The sequence below is a fragment of the Gymnoscopelus microlampas genome (assembly GCF_963454915.1).
Source record: "Gymnoscopelus microlampas genome assembly, chromosome: 21".
Lineage (NCBI taxonomy): Eukaryota > Metazoa > Chordata > Actinopteri > Myctophiformes > Myctophidae > Gymnoscopelus > Gymnoscopelus microlampas.
In genome coordinates, this window is record NC_139958.1 from 34,312,700 (window position 1) to 34,336,129 (window position 23,430).

The following is a 23,430-nucleotide window of genomic DNA, read 5'->3' on the forward strand; positions in this document are numbered from 1 at the left end:
TCTCCAAAGCACTGTACAATGTGCACTACATTCGCCCACTCACACACACACACACACACACACACACACACACACACACACACACACACACACACACACACACACACACACACACACACACACAAACACAAACACAAACCACACAAACCGATTGCAGATGAAACCATGCAAGGCACTAACCTGCTCATTGTTAGCAGTTAGGGGTTCAGTCAGTGTCTTGCTCAAGGACACTTTGGCATGAAGCCAGGGAGAGCCGGGGCATGAATGGGGAACCTTCCGCTTCCAAGACGGCTACTCTACCTCCTGAGCCAGTGCTGCTGTCCCATATACATTGATTAAATGACAGAGTTGTACTAACAATTGCATTTCATTGCTCACTTCAAATCTCTGGACGTACAGAATTTTCTAAGGGAATGTGAAGGGAAAATGAATATCTGGCTAGTGGTTAAATTCCTGATGTGTGTCTATATCTGTCCACATTATAAGAGGTTTGGACAACTAATCCTGATAACCTCTCTCCCTGTCACTGTGTGTGTGTGTGTGTGTGTGTGTGTGTGTGTGTGTGTGTGTGTGTGTGTGTGTGTGTGTGTGTGTGTGTGTGTGTGTGTGTGTGTGTGTGTGTGTGTGTGTGTGTGTGTGTGTGTGTGTGTGTGTGTGTAGTCTGGTCTCACTCCTCTCCATGTAGCAGCGTTCATGGGCCACCTGAATATCGTGAAGCAACTTCTTCACCGAGGGGCTTCCCCCAATGCTTCCAATGTGGTGAGAGCTTCTTGTCGACCCATAAATACACTGCTTAAAACGTCTTAAATATAAATAATAATCTGGCTTTACTTAAACTCAAAATGTATTTCTCTTCAATTTACAATTTTGTGTAGTTATGCAGACCCCTTGAATTACTTTTCCTTCTATATTTTCATTATGGAGGTTGCTATACATCTTTGTTGTTCTCATTATCTGTTGGGTGAAACCTCATGCGTCCAAGCTTGTGAGCTTGTAAATTGTCTATTTTGCCACTTTTGTGTGACACTGTATTATGACGATGTAGGGCATTAATTACGGAAAAACAGTTAAAACACGGAGACCAGAGGTTTCCACCCGACAGCAACAAAATGATGTTTTGTGGCCTGTGTATCTCTTATAGAAAGTGGAGACTCCTCTCCACATGGCATCCAGGGCTGGCCACTGTGAGGTCGCTCTCTTCCTGCTCCAGAACACAGCACAAGTGGACGCCAAGGCCAAGGTACAGCACCACTCATTTCCTGGTTGGTAGCTGATTAAGATTTATCTTGTTAGTTTTTTGATTGTATCAACATTTTTGTAATTTGATGATTACATTCATTCTGTAGAAACTGTGTGGGCTTGCTGCAAGCAAATACTGTAACCGAAAAGTTTAAAGAAAACGTCTGATATTTGAAGACAAAAGGTTAAATACTTGATTAAACTGCTGCCAGCATGGGCACTTTAACAAAACAATTTGTTACCATGCACCATCGTGCAAACCATTTTGACGTTTACCCCTCTCTGTCTTATAAGACGACCAGACGACCCTGAACTGTGCGATTTAACATCTCTCCTTCTCTTAACCTCGCTCCTCCTTATAGGATGACCAGACACCCCTGCACTGTGCAGCCCGTATGGGACACAAAGAGCTAGTGAAGCTACTATTGGAACACAAAGCCAACCCAGACTCAACCACCACGGCTGGCCACACCCCTTTACACATCGCAGCGCGTGAGGGGCATATCCACACCATCCGAATCTTACTGGATGAGCATGCACAGCAGACCACGATGACCAAGGTAATGTAGAGAAACCATGGCACTGGAAAACATATTTATTCATCTTGATGAATCATCAATGGTTATTTTAGTTTGGTATGCATTATGCCACAGACTCCCATTTGGTATGATTTCTTATCTCTGGGACCCCAATATATACTGTTAAGTCCTCAGTGTTAAATGAACTCTCTGGTGGAAGAAGTACTCGGATTTATTTTGTAAAAGTAGCAATACCAGAATGTAACTCTGCTACAAGTAAAAGTCCTATATTCCTAATTTTTGTACAACATTATTGTCATTAAAATAATACTTAAAATACCAGACGTAAAAAGGTTAACCATAGGTCTGTAGGACAAAAAGGAAGGTCCAAACTAAGGCACACCAAGGGATCTTTGATGTCAATGGTAGATATCAGAGAAAGAGGTGCCGCACACTGGAACTAGCAAAAAACAAATTTGTTCAACTGAGAAAATTCAGTTGATGTTTCGGTCATAGACCTTCATCAGGACAAACATTGGAATATTCAAGTAAAGTAAAAGTGCTTTGAATTTATATGAGTAAATGTACTTTCCACCACTGTGTTTGTGTGTGTGAGCAGAAAGGCTTCACTCCCCTTCACGTGGCCTCCAAGTACGGCAAGGTAGACGTAGCTGAGCTACTGCTGGAGAGAGGAGCCAATCCAAATGCTGCTGGGAAGGTGAGCCAAGAGTGTTGTACGGATGGATTTGGTTCCATTTTGTATACACTCAAGTTAAATGAACACTAAGGATGCTTAGCGCTGTTTCCTGTGTCACCAAGTAGTGGTTCTTTGTGATGACAGAGAAGAGCTGGTGTGTGTGTGTGTGTGTGTGTGTGTGTGTGTGTGTGTGTGTGTGTGTGTGTGCGTGTGCGTGTGTGCGTGTGTGCATGCGTGCGTGCACACATCAAGTGGGTGACGAATTGGGGCAGGATTTGACCATGAGTCACCCATTTGATGTGACGGGACTCCCCTGTGTCAGACGTTGATGCGATGGGGCTGTCCTGTCCCGACGGACGTTGACGAGGACGGATTATTTACGACTCACCTTCGCCTGTCGGTATGCAACTCGGAACAGAGCAGAGTCAGCAGAAGCGGACATCGCACCGCTTGGCACGGCCACTCGCTTGGTTTAGCGCCTTGCTCTGGGGTGCCACACGGGGCTCAAGTCCGCTTCTGACGGCACGCCTGCCTTGTTTTAAATGTTTCTATGGACACGCCAACCTATTACGAGTTGGGAGTGTGAACGGCTCTTCCGCATTCCAGTGGGCGGTACTACCGGGAACGTTGAAAAGCGACGCGGCATGCGAGTGCGGGTGGCTTTTGCACCAACTCGTCACCACAGTACAACCTGAGAGTCAGAATGTTGGTTGGAGTGATGTTAAAGTATAATCTGTCCACAGAAATGATTTGTGGGTCAGGCGTAGTTTATAGCTTGCCCTAACAGTGGGTATGTCTTTTGTAATGTGTGTGTGTATGTTTAATAGAATGGACTGACACCCCTTCACGTAGCAGTCCATCACAACAACCTGGATGTTGTGAAACTCCTGGTTAGCAAAGGAGGATCTGCACACAGTACTGCCCGAGTAAGACCAATCTGACATGCAATCTATCCAAGTGATTGATTATAGCACAAAACGTTTTGGTAATTTCTAAGGAGAGAATGGTTGAATTAAGTCCTTGGAAGGAGCACTTCCATTACAACTTAGAGATTTTGAATAATTAAATGCAGTTAATGATTTAACGAATATTTAGCGGTTGGGAAATGAATGTGTCATTTCACTTCATTGTGCAATCCCCTTCCACCGAACAGTTGACATGAACTGATTAATTCCCACCACCAATTCAACACTTGAATAAAACGACACCTACAGTATAGCCTGTGGACTGACATGACTTCTATAAGTGTGTTTTTGTGTCTGCGTTTTTCTTGATGGCTGTTCTTGTTCCTGCCTAATGTATACGCCCTGTCTGTGTGTCTGTGTGTCTGCATGTTTGTCTGACTGATTGTGTTTGTTTGCTTGTTTGTTTGTCTGTCTGTCTAACTGTAAATTTCTGTCTGTCTGTCTGTCTGTCTGTCTGTCTGTCTGTCTGTCTGTCTGTTTGTATATTTGTGTCTGTATATTTGTGTCTGTATATGTCTGTCTGTCTGTCTGTCTGTCTGTCTGTCTGTCTGTCTGTCTGTCTGTCTGTCTGACTGACTGACTGACTGACTGACTGACTGTTTGTCTGTATGACTGTATGCATCTTTTTCTATGTGATGTTTAAATGATCTGTATGTTTGTTTGTTTGACTTTACGTTTTGTCTGACTGCATGTATGTTTATCTGTCTGTGTGTTTCTTTGTATGACTGTATGTTTGTCTATATGGACTGTATGTATACGTATATGTCTGTATGTTTATCTGTCTGTCTGACTTTTTCCACCTATCCCTCTTTTGTCTTACATTCACTGGCGCAAAACACTGGTGATGACCTATGAGGCTATCAAGGGCATGGCGCCCCCTTACCTTCAGTACATGATCCACTTCTAACCCCCCCCTTCTTGCACACTTAGATCGGCTAACACAGGACGTCGGTTTGACCCTTCCATTTAAACACTATGGCCAATGCTCCAAGCGTCCTAAACTCTTCTCCCTCCTGACTCCCAAGCTGTGGAACAAATCCCTCAGGACTGCAGACTCACTCCCCATTTTCCATCTGAAAACTCACCTCTTCAGAATCTAAATCAGTGGTTCTCAAACTTTTTCATGTCAAGGATCCCCAAAATGACAATAATGTATTTGGCCACGGACCCCCATCTCAAAAAAGTTGTTCCAGGGACCCCCAGAAGCAAAGATTTGAGTTAAAAATGTTCGCTTTAAAAAATGTATATGTATTCAAAGATTTGCACACATTTTCACGATTTTTCAAAAATAGCAGATCTACAAGCTCATAGCGCAGCACTTGGTGCGCGCTATGAGCTTGTATGATCTTGTATGATCTGCTATTTTTGAATAGCTAAAGTATCAAATAATAGTTATAGTGGTTAAAATGATTGTGAGTTTGTGACGCTATATTATTTTGCTGTGGACCCCCCTGGGGGTCCCCGGACCCCACTTTGAGAGCCACTGATCTAAATCACCCCCTAGCACTCCTCATTCCTTTGTATCCCTTCTTGTTGTGGTTGTTTTGACAGATACTAGTTATACTGTACAGATGTTTGTTGGTTACTTGTTCGCATTATGTCATCTTATTTAGAGATGGATAGAATAAATAGATATACCACAATTAGATTAGCATGTGGGTTATTCAGATGCTAGGTTTGATGTTTACCTCGTATCCTAGTTACTTTGTAGCACTTTATGGATTTCTTTGCACTCTGCTTATGTAACCATTTACCCTGTTGTAGGTTGACTAGTGTTCATGCCTTTTAACTCTGCACTTTGTATGTCGCTCTGGATAAGAGCATCTACTAAATGCCTTAATTATAAATTATACTTTTTGTCTGTCTGTCTGTCTGTCTGTCTGTCTGTCTGTCTGTCTGTCTGTCTGTCTGTCTGTCTGTCTGTCTGTACGCTTGTCTGTCTGTCTGTGTGACTGTACGCTTGTCTGTCTGTCTGTCTGTCTGTCTGTCTGTCTGTCTGTCTGTCTGTCTGTCTGTCTGTCTGTCTGTCTGTCTGTCTGTCTGTCTGTCTGTCTGTCTGCCTGCCTGCCTGTCTGTGCATGTGCCCGTGTCCCTCTCTGTCTTGTAGAATGGCTACACCCCCTTGCACATAGCGGCCAAGCAGAACCAGATGGAGGTGGCCAGTTGTCTGCTGCAGAATGGGGCGTCAGCCAACGCCGAGTCCCTCCAGGGTATTACACCCCTCCACCTGGCCTCTCAGGAGGGACGACCCGACATCGCGGCACTGCTCATCTCCAAGCAGGCCAATGTCAATGTGGGGAACAAGGTATCACATCACATTTGAATAACTCCTTGGGTCCCAGTGGAGGAATTAGATTTGTAGGCCAGCGTGTTGTCACTGTCGGACCAACATAGCTTCAAGTTATAATTATCTGACTGAAAACCATCCATGGATTAACTTTTGTCTCGGGTTCTTATTAATTATCACTAGTCCTATGAGCATTAGATTAATTCCGTCATTAAAAGACTGTGTAAACTTTCTGTATAATGAAATTATATTAATAAGACCCCTGCTGCACAATTGGAATTATGACCTTTAAAAATCGTTATATGGTGGAGGAGTGCAGCTGCCCAGCGCCCCCCTCCACTATACCCCTGGTGAGTGAGCAGTGGTGTCGGTTTAATTTCACAGAACCATTTCCTGTGTCTAATCTCTATTCCCTCCTTGTACCCCAGAATGGACTGACTCCTCTACATCTGGTAGCCCAGGAGGGTCATGTGGGAATCGCAGATACATTGGTCAAGCAAGGTGCCTCTGTGTACGCCGCTTCACGGGTAAGCTTTGTCGTAATATCTTAACCACTTAAGGGCTATATAATTTGTTGTATGGTGAAAGGCGAAAATGTAAATTTGTTGACAAATTTTTCCCCATTTTTTTGGCTAGAGACATTTCCCAAAATAGGGACGGTGGGTTGAATTAATTCTTCTTTATTTGAATTTCTGTTTTCCACAAGCTCACAACGTGTTGCGTCGCCAGGGTTGAAGTGGTTAAGACAATAAGCTTTGAGAAAACAAGCGCTTATTTTATTACATGTTTTGTTCAGCAAGATAATCTCAACAATTCAACACACTTAATGATTTTATTTGATGTTTTGTTTTTTTACCACACAAATTACATACATTTAAAACGGCATCATGAGGGCAAGTTTGAAAAGTGATTATACAGCTTTGTCTGTAGGTTTTATAAATATTTAATATTTAACCAATTAAATTGGTTAACCACAGTTTGTGACTCAATAATAATTACGTTGAATCCACTGGAACATGTGTTCTTTTTCCCAATTCCTGAAAATCAACTGTTTTGGACATACAGTATAAGGTTTCTTCCCGACAGAAACCTCAAACCTGCGCTGCCACCACTGTTTCAATAAAGGAAAACAATATTTAGGGGGAAAAACACAATAGGTAGTCATAATCCAGCAGGCTCTTTGGAAACAATACACATTCAAAGGAAAGCATTTTAACTCTGCTAGGGGATAATCTGCATCAAAGCACCAGGGCAAGCTGCCAATTATGACTATTCTGAATGCATTTTGTTTACACAAGTTCTTTCCATGAGATTTACAACCTCTATGTAACCACTTAAGCCCTAGTATGCTTCGGCATGTGACGAATAGCGAAAACAGACGATACAGTACAAGCTCATAACGCATCGGGATGTGACTTTTGTCATTTTTGAAAATTACTTTTTTTGTTTTTTTGTTTTAACACATTTGGGAAAATGTTATAAAATGTTTGCCTATACTGTACTAACATGCCCAAAATAGGGTGGGCAGGGTCAATGGGGCTAATGAGGTGATAACGCGATGATAACTTGTTTCCCACTCTGTGTTAGATGGGCTACACACCTCTTCACGTGGCCTGTCACTATGGCAACATCAAGATGGTGAAGTTTCTCCTACAGCAGCAGGCTCATGTGAACTGCAAGACCAGGGTAATGTCTCTCTCTGTCTGTCTGTCTGTCTGTCTGTCTGTCTGTCTGTCTGTCTGTCTGTCTGTCTGTCTGTCTGTCTGTCTGTCTATCTCTCTCTGTGTTTCTGTGTCCCTCTCTGTCTCTCTCTCTCTCGTGAACTCTCATTCACATACACACACGCGTGCATGCACGCACGCACGCACACACACACACACACACACACACACACACACACACACACACACACACACACACACACACACACACACACACACCTTTTGCCTTTGTTTCTCTCTTGCGTATACTGTTGTCCCTGTGTGCCTACTGTAATCTGCACACATTGTTTGATACGCATGGATTGCATTAAACAATTAATCTCTCAAGACATTGTCTGTTTCCAACATTGTCTGTTTCTGTTCAGCTCATACTGTACACCGTAAAATCCTCAGTGTTCATTTATCCATTTGTACTCTCTATGAGTTAAATCAACACTGAGGACTTTACTGTGTATGGTTGTTTGTCAGTGTCAGATAAACAATGCAGGTTCACTGTATACGTATACCTCTCTCTCCCTTTCTCTTTCTCTTTTTCTTTGTTTCTCTCCAAAATACTGCACTCTCTCTGACCTCTCTGTCCATCTTTACCTTTTTTATATATTTATATGAATTTCTTCTCTATTATAATGTGTCTGAGAGAAATGCACCAAGTCAAAATCCCTGGTATCTGAAAATACTTCAACAGTAAACAGAGAAATGTGACTGACATCTTTCCTTTGCGCTAACGGCAGGGATCTCCATAATCTGGGCACACACCCACGGGCAGGGACACAGTAAGACTCGCATTGGTCCAATTAGCTTTTAGGCCCCCCGCCCCACCAGAAAGCCCACTACCCAGAACGGGTGTTGGGTGGACACTTAAAAACTGCTCTGGTTGTGAAGCATGTGTGGATCAAATGAGCACCTGTAGACGTTTTATTGGACAGGATTTGATATAGTGTATGTAATATTTATATGGCATCAAATATTATATCCCATTTTCTATGGAAGGGTTCCTAACAACAATTCATACTTTATGATCTGTGTCTATTGCTTCTGTGTCCCCATCTCTCATTCCTTCTCTTCCTCTCTCCCTGCATGTCTCTGTCCTTCTCTTCCTCTCCCACCGTCCCTTAATCTCTCCATTCTTCTCTTTCTCTCTCTCCCTCCCTGCATGTCTCTGTCTGTCCCTCTAGGTGGGTTATACCCCTCTCCACCAGGCAGCACAACAGGGTCATACTGACATTGTGACCCTTTTGCTGAAGAGCGGTGCTCAGCCCAATGAGATTACCTCGGTGAGACACTTCTTAAAACACATCTTGCAACAGGGCATCTGGTGGGCATAGAGGTAAAACACAAAGCTCTGATTCCTGGCATATAGGTAAAGCACCCAGGTTTGATTCCCTGCATAGAGGTAAAACACCCGGGTTCGATTCCCTGCGTAGAGGTAAAACACCTGTGTTCGATATCCTGCATAGAGGTAAAACACCCGGGTTTGAGTCTCTGCGTAGAGGTAAAACACCCAGGTTCGATACTCTGCGTAGAGGTAAAACACCTGGGTTTGATTCCCGGCATTAGGGATGGGACGATAATCGTTAATATCATTCATTTGCAATAGAAAACGCTCACAATAATCATATCGCAGAGATTCATTGTGAAATACATTGGACCTGTACTGGGACCACTTTTTTTTACACCAACTCTCTTTGTCAATTAGTAGCTCTGCAAGCTCACAACCTGTCGCGTTGTGATGCATTGTGAGCTTGTACATCTGTTATTTTTGGCTAATGTTCCCCCCAGCCCAGAATGTGGATGCTGGGGTGCAAGTGATTAACAAAAGTGGCATTTTAAGAGTTTCAAGCATATTTTGATCATCGTGATAATATCGTAAATCGCAATTATTTTGGCCACAATAATCGTGACATGAAATTTCCATATCGTCCAATATCTACCCGGCATAGAGGTAAAACACCTGGGTTCGATTCCCAGCATAGAGGTAAAACACCCGGCTTTTGATTCTTGGCATAGAGGTAAAACACCTGCACTTGATTCCTGGCATGAAGGTAAAACACCTGGATTCGATTCCTGGCATGAAGGTAAAACACCTGGAATTGATTCCTGGCATGAAGGTAAAACCCCTGGGTTTGAGTCCTCGCTCAGCACCGCGGAGGCCTTGGTTCGATTCCGGGCAGCGGTGCCTCCGGCTCCCTGACGAACACAGCTGGCCTTGTTCACGGGTGGGAAGCTGGTAGGGGATTGTGTTCTCTGTTGCTGCATTAGCGACTCCTACTGGTTGGTCAGTGAAACTCCTCACTGTCAGGTGAGAAGAAGTGGATGGTGACTGCATGTGTATCAGAGGGGTCACGTGGTTGTCTACAACTCCCCAGGACAACAGTGGAGATTCGCGCTGACACATGGGGAATTGGCGACCACTAAATTGGGAGAAAATGGAAAGAATAAAAAAAAACAATTTGAATTCCCCCTTTCATCGTCATACCCTACCATTTTCGCCAACCTTTACCTGTACCTTGACTTGAAACATCATGAAAAGATGTATCCTAATTGCACTATGTGTAATATGGTGATTGAATGAATTATAAAAACAACACGAAACAAACATTTACAGTACTTTACTTAAAGAAGTCTCCCAGTCTGCTTGCCTCCCTCTTTTAGAATCTCTCGTCATCCAACTCTTAAGCCTACTTCAGACCAAGGATTTGTGACGACTCAAAACCGTTTTAAGCCTGATTTATATTTTGTTGTACAACAGTGTCGTGCACCCTAAATAGCCTACCTACAAGCTCGCCACGCATTGTGGAGCTTTTAGATTGGCTGTTTTGGACGGATGACACAGTCATACGACGGAGCATAAATGAAACATTGGAATGTTGTGGAGAAAAATCGTAGCGGTCTGAATTTCCCCTTAAGCCTCAATCTTTCTTAGCTGTGAGTCAGAGTTCTCACTTTCTGGTCAAGCTGAAAAGCCCCCCCCCTCCCCCCACACACACACACACCCCAAAAAATAAATAATCCTAATAATCCCATCTTTGAAAATGTAATTGAATCATTAAATTGGCTTACGATTTGACATTTGCAATAACTATACTGGTGCACAGGATAAGGTTCCTGGAAGGTTGGTATTTTCATGGAAAAATATTGCCCTCCAGCCTTGAAGCTTGTCCCGAAAGTAACAACACTGTATTTCATTTGTATGATGTTTGATTCCAAAATCCAACAATTTGTTATCTAGTAAAGGGAAAATAGTATATATGTACATGGCATGAGAGTACATGTATGATGCAGAACTGAAATTGCTTTAACATCTAAAGGGTCCCAGCCCTCTGGTGACACTGCCTGGCATTTTGGAGGACACAACCGTCTTCATGTTTAACCACTTTAGCCCTGACGTCCCTATTTTGGGTGAAAATATGCGATAATAAAATTAAAAACATTATAAAAAATTGAATGAAAGTTTTGAAAATCAAAATTTTCAAAACTTTAAGAAAATAAGATAGCAGATTTATAATCATCTAGACCGGCTATTTTAGCCATTCATCGTACGACGATATAGGGCTTAAGTGGTTATAACATGGCATTGAATCTTGCTGGATAACGGGTGCGATAAACATCTGATTTTTCTTTGTGTAGAATGGGACATCTCCCCTGGGCATTGCTAAGCGGCTTGGCTACATCTCTGTAATTGATGTGTTGAAACTGGTCACAGAGGAGTCGGTGTCTGCTGTGAGTAACACAGGAAATTCACACATGATTGTCATGTCTTCACGCAAGGCAGCATGCAACCTTGACGCTAACAGTATGACTGGTATTTTCAAACGATGGATTCTGCTACAAAACATTTATCATGTTTTCAGTGTCTCACGTAGAGCCCGGCCGATTTTATCCTCCGATATTGGATTATCTGACAGATATATCTGTATCGGCAATATTTTTTAACTTCATCCAGAGGGGGGGGGGGGGGGGGGGGGGGGTCCAGGGGGTCCCTAGCATTATGTCCTTTTGAAAATAGCTGATCCTAAGCTCACAAAATGCCTCACACATGAGCTTTTACTGTAGATCTGGTATTTTTAAATTATTTTGACAAATGTTCAAATACAATACAATACATATCAATTTTGGGGTCCTTGACATGAAAATGTTTGAGAACTACTTATTTAGAAATGTTTCCATTTATTTATTTGCATTTATAATGATTAAATTCCCCAGTCAAGTTTACTGTTTCAGTGCACTGATTTCATTTTGGACAATACAGTTAATAAATAATTAGTTAAACTGTAAAATATCCTGCCTCCATTTCATATTTGTCACAACTGTTTGACAACCACATTTGACAATCTGTGCAAAAACATTTTTATACGTATATAAATATATCGGCCGATATATCTCTTTCAGAATATCGGCATCGGCCGGTATCGGCCTGGCTCTACACTCATGCTTGTGGAGAAAAGAAATCACGTTTGTCATTTTCACCCTCCGTCTGTCCTCTCATGTCTATTTTTTCCTCTCTGTCGCTGTCTATCTATCTGTCTCTCTTTCTGTCTCTGTCTATCTGTCTGTCTCTCTCTCTGCAGATCACAACAGAGAAGCATCGGATGAGTTTTCCTGAGACAGTGGATGAGATTTTGGATGTTTCAGAGGATGAGGGTAGGCTGGCAAATTTGGCTGCAGATGAAGCACTTTATACCACAGTTAATTCCAACCTCGCTGTTTGATTTGGCTGAGAGGCATTCTAATAAACGCCTATATTCCCCAGTAACACAAGCACACAGAGCACTAAAACTGATGACCAGCCTGCACCAAAAATATCCCAAATGGGCTGAATAAAATGGTTTATCCCTGTTCAAAACGATGACCTGGATGCGCTAGAAAGGAATGATGGAACTATTCTTCTTTGTGGAATCAACTTTCATAATAAGTTTGTGTCATCATTGTCTTGACATCCAATCATAAATCTTGATAATGAAACTGTGGTATATTCACATTCACAATAATACACTGAAGTTTGTGCAGGACCATAATGTTGGCACTGGTGTGCTGTGGTTATAGACACACCAGTAACAATATTTGATGGTATAGCAGAAACTTAAACCCTACATACGACATTTACCAGGGTCCCCCAGGGGTCTAATACTTGGCCCCCTCCTTTTTTCCCTCTCCACCAAAACGTTTCGGCGAAAAGAACTGATCTAAAAGTTCACAATGGGTCACGTTGCGAGATTGTAGATGTTTGCCAACTCGTTCACCCCACAACAGTTTGTGTGGTCAAGTGTATTATTGCTTAAATCTATTGCTCTATTTTGATCAGTCATTTTCAGCTATGACTCTGTGTCATGGTGAAAGAAGACTGTTTGTGCTATTAAACACGTGACCTTACCACCAAGAGTTTAATTATTAATATAGATGGTTTCAGGCTATAAGCAATAACACAGTGCCCCTGAACAGTCTTTGTGAACATTCGGTTAGTAACTGTTGCCCTGGGAAATGAAATCTGGTTAGGTTAATCTGGCAAGCAGCTAACCTGCATACAAATGCCCATTTTTTGTATCCATTCTTACCAGTTGTGGTAATTTTCCTTGACCCTAAACCCTAAACAGTCGATGGAATGTTACAAAGACTCCTAGCAACAATAGACTGTTGAAACCGTCTATATGACTCTACATAATGACCTGTTTCCATTTGTTTTGTAGGGGTTGCCCAGCTAACGTTAGGTAGGACTGTGTCTGTACTGCACCTGTCTGTTTTGTCGGTTGTCCGGTGGCTCGTCGTGAACTTGTGCCTCACATTGCAATTGCACTTTCTCATTTTCTCGATCTGTGTGTTGCTGATTGTTTTTTTTCCAGTCCGTTCCTCTGACTCCCATCTTCTCATACAGCATTCTAATCTTTTCTCTGTCTCTCTCTCTCTCTCTCTCTCTCTCTCTCTCTCTCTCTGTCTCTCTCTCTCTCTCTCTCTCTCTCTCTCTCTCTCTCTCTCTCTCTCTCTCTCTCTCTCTCTCTCTCTCTCTCTTTCTCTCTCTCTCTTTCTCTGTTTTCATCTGTCTCTGTCTTTTCCCCTTCTCTTTCACTCTCTCTTTCTCACTCTAGGGTGGGGTTGCTCTCTCTAGTTTTAGGGTCTCTGTCTCTCTCTCTTTTTAGCTTTCTCTAGGGATAGGGGTACACTATTAATCTCCAGAGTTAAGGTTATTCTCTCTCTCTCTCTCTCTCTCTCTCTCTCTCTCTCTCTCTCTCTCACTCACTGTCTCTCTCTGGTTAAGGTTGCTAGCCCTTTCCCCTTTCCCTCTCTTTTCTTCATGTCTACCCCTACTCTCTCCTCTCTCTCTCTCCACTGTGTTACTGTCTTTGTCAAAGCTTAATGTGAAAACACCATCAGTCGTTCATTGGCATGTGACCGTGACATTTTCCTTTTACCAGCATTCAGTCTACATCTGTCCTCCGACTCATGTTAACATGCAGGACTACAGAATTTCACGATTAGAGGAAAATCCGATCCCAAATTTGTTGCTGCTGCTGCTGTTTCTCCTGAACATTAGAGCTCATGTAGCTTAATTGATCCATAACCTAATTACACAGTCGAGAAACTGCTCAGCAAACAGCACGAACGCAATGGCTGTTTACACACCCCCGTCTCTTGTGTGTGTAGCATAATTAGAAAAACAAATAAAACCAGAAAAAGTTATTGTAGGCCAGCAATGTTCGAAATTCACTAATTAGGATGGAATATGCTAAATTGTCCGTCTTGATCACATGACTATAGAGATAATGTGTACCGATTTGTGTGATGTTTGGACGATATCTGTAGGAGTAATATAAAAAAAACATTTAGCAAATCTGACTCCTTTTGGCGGTATAAAAGAAAAGGGTGGCATGTCTTCCTGGGCCTTGTGGGAATATGTTCGGACGCTGCATTTATGATTGAGGCATTTTGTTCAAAACAAGCCACTCCTGCAAACTTTAATTGCCAATCTTAGCCAATCAGGATGGAATATGAAAAATTTGACAGATTTGTGTTGATCACATGACTATAGAGATACAGTGTACCGATTTGCGTGATGTTTGTAGAAATCTGTAGGAGTAATATCCAAAAATGTGTTTCACCCCCTGGTGGCCTTATAACAGGCCCATGTGAAAAATGTGGGGCAGATATTCTGCTCTGGCATGCAGGGAGTGTGTGTGCACAGTTTCACGTTGTATGGACCAGCGGTGCCAGAGATTAGCCACACACGGACAGCCGGACAGGGTGCAAAACATAGTTTCGGCCTGGCGGAGACAATCGTCAAATCAGTGTCTCTTTTTTAGTGTTTTTTAGTGTTTGTTATTGGTTTACTTTTGTTATTGAGATATTTGTATCTGTTCTGAATAGTGCACCATTAGTCTATTATTATTATTATCATCATCATCATCATCATTAGTCATTTGAAAATATCCCTCCCTATATAACCAAGTTATTCTCTCCTAAACAGAAACAACCATCACTCCATGTGATATCATCTCTAATGGGCATGCTCAGTAACATGCTGTTAGCAGGTGCCTTGCAGTTTGCCGTCCATGCAGTGTGTCTAATCACGTCAAGATTCACTGTTTTACCTAGCTTCTTTTTTCACTCCATTGGTCTCCGTCGGCTCTACTTGTTGTTCGGTTTGACTCCATCGCTTTTCTGGGATCATGAAGGGACGGGAAGGAAGATGCTGTGATGAATAAGACAATTAACCCTGTGCTCCGCTCATTACACTGCAAAAAATGTCCATCTGAACAACTCATTTAATCTCGTATTCACTATCAACATGCTATTGTTCTGAAATCACGGGGAAATAATTTGCTTATAGGAGTAATCATTTTGTTTCAAGCTTATTCCCCCAACGGGGAGACACCATCAGTTAGAGAATGTTCTCTAGACGATGCCCGAAGTGATTCTTAAGCCGGATTTATACTTTTGTAAGATGGTGTCGTTCACCAAAAATAGCTTACTTGACATCGTTGTACAACAGAGTATATAGATTAAGCATGAGTCATTCTTGGAGCAAATCTAGATGCACTGGGGGGAAAAATATGAGTCAAGTTAAGTCAACTTTGAAGGCAGATTAAGTTAAGACTGTTAAGATTGATACTTTCTGCAGTGTATTCTCTTGTTGTTTTCTTGTTGTTTTTTGTCTGTGCTCTGTGATTTGTTCTCTGTCTGTCCTCCATCCGCCTCCAGCCGTCTTACATGCGTGTGTTGCTTGCAGGAGATGAGTTGCTGGGGATGGACGGAGGTCGCTACTTGAAACTCGATGACCTCAAGGACCAGGATGATGACTTCCTGTCACCTAAGAAGACCCTCCGAGAGTTTGAGGGTGGCCTGGGTACCACGTAAGTTTGCGACTGGAATGTTGCACTGTGCAGCTATTTTCAAAATAAGCTATTCTAAAGGAACGAGTAATGGAGGTTTTCTAATAATTGTAGTGGAGTAAAAAGTATAATATTTGCCTCTGAGATGTAGGCCTAGTGGAGTCGAAGTATACATTATCAAAACATTTTAATTACTCAAGTAAAGTAAAAGTACGTCAAAAATACAGTACTTGAGTAAATGCACTTAGTTAGTTGCCTTCCAGCACTTCTGTGTGTGTGTGTGTGTGTGTGTGTGTGTGTGTGTGTGTGTGTGTGTGTGTGTGTGCGTGCGTGCGTGCGTGCGTGCGTGCGCACACGTGTCATAGTGATCACTATGAGATAGCATGAGACATGACATGATAATGTACTTTAACAATAATCAAAGTGAAACTGCATCTCAGTAGTCTTACATCTTTGACCCTAATACCTCTATTCTCATTCCATGTGCCTTAGGCCCTACTCTCCTGCGATTCCCAGAATTCCTTGTGTTTCTCCAGAGACAGTTCTACTGGATCAGGTATGCGTACTGCTGTTACATATTATGAACATACTGCATTATGGTCAGAGGATGTATTGCGTTTTGTAAGCCTGGGTCTCTTCATGCTTGCTCAATACGAGTTGAATGAATATCGGAATATTAAGTTGTTGTTCCATTTCTTGTCTGAAATGCCTCACACACTCTGCATACAGTACATCACATGTTTTGTTTTCCTGTTATAATTTTTGTCTCTCAACATAATTTCAAACAATAATTTCATAATTAGTGTTAATTAAAAACAGTTGAATTGCTAATACTGTACAGCATTAACAATGTATATTATCAGCTGAGTTAGAATGTATTATTTATGCATTGTGTATAGATTCAGCATGCTACAGTCAGTCAGTGCATTCATCTGATGTCTTATTAATTATGAATATACTGCATAGTGTGTCCCTTCTATTCTATTTTAGATTTATATCTCTATTTCTTTGATTGTGTTTTTGTTTGATCATAACCCACCAAACTTGAATTGCTTCCTGTCTGTGTGCATGCGTGTTTGCGTGCGTGCGTGCGTGACATATGAGCATGTGTGAACGTACTCGGCCAATAAACTGATTCTGGATCTGTCTTCAGCACACTCCGACCCCCTTACCAAAGGACTATGACGAGGACTCTCTGATCCCCAGCAGTCCTGCTACAGAGACGTCCGACAACGTCAGCCCAGTGGCCAGCCCCATTCATACCGGGTAAGATGACATTTGTATTGAACTGACTTACTTTCACTTTGATTTTTAGATGCTGTGTAATGTCCATTCTGCATAGTTAAATCCTGAGTGTTAATTTTACTCTGAGAGTACACACATGTAACCAAATGGACCCTTCTGGGTCCATTTGGTTACATTTGTAAACTCTCAGAGTTACTGTACATGTGGATAAATTAACACTGATTATTACACGGCTTGGTAAATTCTGATTGGTCAATCCCGGCATTAAGCGGTCTGTTATTTCTTGCTGTAGACGGAGAGTGTGCACCTGAATCAATCCATTAATCAGACGGTTAATCCGCTTGTTTTTTTCCATATTCAACATGGCAGCCATTATAAATAATCACACAATGTCATTTTACGTCTAAACATTACACTAAGAAAGTGTCTGAAAACATTTGAGACGGGAAATAGGCAATGCTGTAAAAATAATATTGATTCATATTTGAGCAATACTTCCTACCGGAGTTTTGCGAGCAGACCGCGTTGCACTCGACGCACCTGGCATAATTGAATCAGCTATTTTCTTTACCATAATCGTTTTGTTGTTACATTTTGGGTCATGATATTAATTGCCTTATTAAATAGCCATGTAATAAGCAGGATAATGAATGGTGCGCGCAGCACCCGGTCATTGTTGAGAAATAAAACCCTTCACGGTGATAAAGACCTAATCAGGGTTTATTTCTCAACAATGACCGGCTCACCATTCACTATCCTTTGTGGATTTTACTGTGTATTGCTGTGTTGTCTGCAACTTCTGTATTTGTCTTGAATGCTGGTCAGGGTTCTCTTGAGAGGGGGATGATTTTATTTTATTTTTGATATATATTCAAAGGTGACTTGAGAAACAGCAACTGCAACTGCTTCCCTAACTAGTATATTTTGAGTTTTTATTGTCTGTTTTCTGTGCTTTTAATGTTTTATGTTATTTGCTACACTGTAATGTGTTGCTTTTATTGTCTTGTTTTTTATGTTGTTGTTTTTATATGTTGCAACTTTTTGTACAGCTGCTACGTTGGACAGGGCTACTTCTAATATTGTATCTCAACGGGATTTGCCCATATAAATAAAGGTCTAATAAAATGCAGTTCTGTGGCAGTGGGCAAGGACGTTGGATTTGGTATAAATCATGAAGAACACTTTGTCCCAGAGGCACAGCTGTAGCTGGACTCTTTTTAGTAACAGGTTACAGGTCATTAGTTATGCAAATGTTATTGATAATGGTTGCACTCAGAATGGGTTGCTGGACATGGTGACACTTACGAATCCCATGAATCAAGAATCAAGTGGGGTTTATTTTGTCCCTCATTCATACAGGTACAAGCAGCGAAATGTTATGTGGGACATCTTCCGCAAAGACTGTACTCACACAACGATACAATATAACAACAAGATAATGAAATACAAATACTAAAAGAAACAAAAATAAGAAAAATATAGATAAAATAACGTTAAAAGTACAGGTATGATGAACCTCTTAAGGCAGGTGTGATATTTTTAGCAGCAATGGAGAATTTCTAAGAAGGCAGAAGACATCAAATTCACCTGTCTAGTTCACTTGGCTATGTACGGTACATTGTACATTTTGAGTAGCTGCTCTGGATTCTTACAGTATGCATTTAGTTTTTGTTTGATTTATAGATTTATTGTATTTTCTTTCTATTATTATATATTATTTTACCTACCAATTACCTTTACCTTTCCTCAATCAGGGCTCTGACAGCTGCAGGGAACTCTTTCTGGAATGTTGTTTGTCCTTTATAATCCTTTTTGTCCTACTCAAGCACCTGCTGCCGTATGTGTCCTGCAGGGACGGGTGGTGTGCTCAGGCAACCTCACCACCTTCGGCAGCACTTGCAGATCCTGGGAAGAGCCATTTCCATACCATAGAGATGGCCCGAAGTACAGTACTTGAAGCTGTTCACCCTCTCCATTGGTACCATGTTGATTAGGCGGGGCATGTAAGACCTCTGCCTCTGTTTACAGAAGTCCACGATCATCCCCTTGGTCTTTTGGACATTTAGAAAGAGGCTGTTTTCCTGGCACCACTGCGAGAGGCCAGCCAGCTCCTCCAGATAGGTCCCCTCGTTTTCGTTTGAGATAGGGCCACCACTGTGTCGTCAGCAAACTTTACAATGGTGTTTGAGCTGTGTCTGGCCACACAGTCGTGGGTGTACAAGGAGTTCAGCAGAGGACTCAGTACGCAACCCTGGGGGCTCCAGTTTTTAGGGGGAGGGTGGTAGAGGTGTGACTGCTCACCCTGACCACTTGGGATCTGGCAGTTGTGTGTCACACACACACACCACCGGGTACTACAGTCCCAGGACAGCCAGCTTGCTAGCCAGCCTGGTTGGGACTACGGCGTTAAAGGCAGGGCTGTATCAATGAATAACAGCCTAACATAGCCCCCCCCCCCCTCTTTGTTGTTGTCAAGGTGGGAGAGGGTGGCGTGTAGAATCTGGGAGATGGCGTCGTCGGTGGATCTTTTTGGATGGTAGGCAAATTGCAGTGCGGGTTCCAAGGTGCTGGGGAGAGCGGAGCAGATGTGATCCTATAGCCTCTCAAAACGCTTCATGACCGCTACCAGGCGGTAGTCGTCCAGGCCGGCTGGGGAGGCATTCTTGGGTACAGGGACAATGATGGGCCTCTTGAAGCATGTGGGGACCACGGACTGGGCCTGGGAGAGGTTGAATATGGTGGTGAATACAGGCGCCAGGAGATCAGCACAGGTTGTGATGACCCGGCCCCGGAGATGCCGTTTGCCTGGGCTAGCTGCTTTCCTGGTGTTCACCCTTTTCAACACACTCCTCGCGTCCTGTTCAGAGAAGACGAGCGTGTTCTCTGCTGCGAGGGAGGAGCACTCCCTTCCGTCATTGTCCGTAGTATAGGACTAACCCTGCCAGCTGCCAGGCTAGCGCTAGCATTTTAGCCTTGAACCTTATGTAGAAGCCATTCAGATCGTTCGCCAGTGTAGCATCAGCACTCTCGATCGACTGGTGCTTGCCCCTAACTGAGCTGTTTATTATGAGATGTTTATAATGTATTATAAACATGCCTCTAATGCGTTCTAATTTGCTTATAATACTGTATAATTGTATTATATCTATGACAATTATGATACAATATGATCCTGGTCAAGAGGAAACGTCTGTGAGTGACCAGTAATTAAGAAGTATTCGGATACTTGACCTTATAAGTCATTACAAAAAACTTTATGATGTGTTATGATTGCATTATGAGTGCTTATAGCTGAAAGTATATAGTGATGTAAGCAGATTACAATGAATAATGCTTGACCTTATAAGTCATTATACAATGTTTTATAATGTGTTATGATTATTGTTATAAAGCATTGTGAGTATTTATGCTTATAACTATAATTAAGGATATGGGAAGGGGCTTAGTAATGGCGATTGAGGTCTATTTGGCTCCACTTGTCACGCAATGCATGCTGGGTATTGTTCTGCTAACCTATCCATTCTAATGCCTACCGACTGGTAATGGATATAAGGCTGTATGCTTGTGACCACTTTGATAATAATAGATTTGTAAATGTATTATGTACTGGAGTTAACAGTTGACTGTTGTACTGTACTAGTTTGGAGGATTACCATACCAGTCCAACCCCATCAGCTAAACAATCCACAAACATTTTCTGCAGTCCTGAAAAAAGAAAAATACGTATACTGTATTTACCCACTAATGGATAAGATACATTGTGATTTATTCCTTTTTTTGTGAGCATCATTTTTAACCACAACCAACAGTACTTAAGACGGAAACCCTGTCATCTTAATAACAACAGTTGAATATCTGAAACCTTCTGGCTCAAGATGTCGAAATCAATAAGTGTATCTCGAGCAACATGAGCAGAGTATATGATTTAACCACTTGCTGTAAGCCCTATTTTATTCTTATAGATCTGCTATTTTAGCAATTTTGGAAAATGTAGCAATTTTGGAAAGGTTTGAAACATTTAGAAAATTGTGGGGAAAAAATTGTGAGTCACCGAACGCCGGGTTTAATGTGGTTAAGACTGTACTTGCATCATTGGACCTCATTCTACTATTTTGTTTTGGGACTCTCAGCTTTCTGGTGAGTTTCATGGTGGACGCTCGGGGAGGCTCTATGCGAGGCAGCAGACATCACGGCCTGCGAGTCATCATCCCTCCTCGCACCTGCGCCGCGCCCACGCGCATCACCTGCCGGCTGGTCAAACCCCAGAAACTGACCACTCCCCCTCCGCTGGTGGAGGGGGAGGGGCTGGCCAGCCGCATCATCTCGTTGGGTCCGTCCAGTATGCAGTTTCTCGGGTGAGTCGTTTAGTTTGAAAAAGAAACGTGTATGAAACGTGTCGTTGCTGTAGGGCAGAAACCTTGAATCTCCATATTTTCCATATTTTTATGTTTTTCATAAATGAATGCCCCATTTTATACTTCATGTACCTTTCCATTATTATATTAATTTTCATAACTGTTTCTGCAAAACAATATTAAATGATAACTTTGCCCCCAAAATAAATTGGTTTTCCTCACATAAAAGAAGATATCAGATGTTAGAGATGTTGTAGGACACAGTGTGTACACAGATCACTTGGCTACAAGAGAGAAGGGATATGTTTCTTTGTGTTCACTGAACATCACTGACTGAATTATTTATTTCCAAGGATATTTTGATACTTTGATAATAGAATATCAAGTTTTTTTCCACTTTGGTGGAGGAGAGATCCAGTCATTTTAGTTGTTTGCTTTGATGTGGAGCTAATCACTCACCAACATACCAGGGGCAGTTGACTTTTTTCATAGAAGCCCCTGTTGTCCATTGTGGAGACCCCTTCCACTGGCCTAATGGAGTAATGTGTATAAACGAAAATCGCCTATTTTAGCAGCTCCAAAGTTCGTTTTTTTCCCACTAATCCTCATTATGCAGTGTCCTGACACTCAAACATGCACTGAATGTCCCTTATGAGCTGCCGTTCATGCAGAACGACATGGAGCTGGTTGTTTGTTTCTCTCACAGAATCTGGCAACACCAAGGACTAGCTTTTAAAATCAATTTACACATGACTTGAATGGGTTCGATTTGCGCCGAAATTGATATTATTAAAGGAGATCTAATGAGCAAAACATTAACTTTTTTAACAATTATCCAGAAGTGAGCCACCCATCCATCCATCCATCGTCAGAAAAGACGCATCATGTCATCTGATTGCAGTCATATGCTTATAACGTATTGTCATATTCCACAGCCCAGTGATTGTGGAAATACCCCATTTTGCTGCTCTGGGCCGAGGGGACCGTGAGCTGGTGGTGCTCCGCAGTGAGAACGGCTCCGTATGGAAGGAGCATCGCAACCGCTATGGTGACGAAGTGCTGGAAACCATTCTGAATGGCATGGATGAAGGTCAGTGTTATGGAGATGGATAGAGCTGCTGGGGGGCGAAATTGTCCTCTAATGACAGCTTCTATTTACTGTACCATTGCATGTGCACACCTTTCCCTTTACACACACACAAACAAACACACACATACACACACACACACACACACACAAACAGAGAAGGTCAGGGAGAGAGAGATGAGGATATTAATAGACCGAAACACTGAGAGAAAGAGGGAGAGAGAGAACAGAGAAAGACAGAAACAGTCTTAGAGAAAGTCAGTGCAAAACGCTGATGTGGTCTTGATTCTGTAAAGTCTATACCGTGCATCCCTACTTGGACAATAGTTGATATCTTTCTTATTTCTCATGATTATTTTCTCCTTTTCCATCTTCGATTTTTTGATCTTTGTACTTGACCAATAAACGGATTCGGATTCCGTCCTTTCTTCCTCTCTGCCTCGTTCCCCTCCCCATCCCTTTCGCCTCTGTAGACCTGGAGAGCCAAGAGGAGCTCGAGAAGAAGAGAATCCGCCGCATCATCTCCACCGACTTCCCGCTCTACTTCGCCGTGGTCTCCCGCGTCCAGCAGGAGAGCGACCTGATTGGCCCGGAGGGCGGCCGGCTGAGCACCAAGCTGGTGCCCCATGTGGAGGCCATCTTCCCTGAGACGGCGGTCACCAAGAGAGTACGACTGGGACTTCAGGTGAGGAGGAGAACGCTGGGAGAGACAAGGGGGTGAAAAGGGAGAAGGAGATGCATATTGCGGCGCCGATAGCCGAGAGGTTAAGGCGCGCACCACTTAGGCTCTGATGCCTGACAGCAAGTCCCAGGTTCAATTCCGGACTCTCCCTGTTTCCTGTCTCGCTCCACTGTACTATTGAATGAAGGCAGAAAAGCAGCCAAAATGTCTTTTTAAAAACAAGAAATGACATAAAGTCATAATATCCCCGCTTGCGGCAGTCTTTTTTTTTTTTCATTGACCTGGTTGCTTATTTCTCTCTCAAAAATCTGGC

The 23,430-nt window shown here is 42.4% G+C and overlaps 1 protein-coding gene across 1 annotated transcript in view; it reads left to right on the forward strand.

Moving 5' to 3' along the window:
* ank1b (ankyrin 1, erythrocytic b) overlaps positions 1-23,430 on the forward strand; it is a gene marked incomplete at both ends in the record, with an annotated part of 116,758 nt that overhangs the window by 62,343 nt on the left and 30,985 nt on the right. The window contains 18 exons of the mRNA XM_084047218.1: positions 661-759; positions 1,142-1,240; positions 1,602-1,799; positions 2,377-2,475; positions 3,282-3,380; positions 5,527-5,724; positions 6,135-6,233; positions 7,294-7,392; positions 8,603-8,701; positions 11,055-11,147; positions 11,996-12,068; positions 13,112-13,132; positions 15,646-15,769; positions 16,241-16,304; positions 16,902-17,014; positions 21,124-21,348; positions 22,284-22,438; positions 22,909-23,120. Coding sequence (XP_083903344.1) covers positions 661-759; positions 1,142-1,240; positions 1,602-1,799; positions 2,377-2,475; positions 3,282-3,380; positions 5,527-5,724; positions 6,135-6,233; positions 7,294-7,392; positions 8,603-8,701; positions 11,055-11,147; positions 11,996-12,068; positions 13,112-13,132; positions 15,646-15,769; positions 16,241-16,304; positions 16,902-17,014; positions 21,124-21,348; positions 22,284-22,438; positions 22,909-23,120 — 2,169 coding nt within the window. The remainder of the gene's footprint in view (positions 1-660; positions 760-1,141; positions 1,241-1,601; positions 1,800-2,376; positions 2,476-3,281; positions 3,381-5,526; positions 5,725-6,134; positions 6,234-7,293; positions 7,393-8,602; positions 8,702-11,054; positions 11,148-11,995; positions 12,069-13,111; positions 13,133-15,645; positions 15,770-16,240; positions 16,305-16,901; positions 17,015-21,123; positions 21,349-22,283; positions 22,439-22,908; positions 23,121-23,430) is intronic.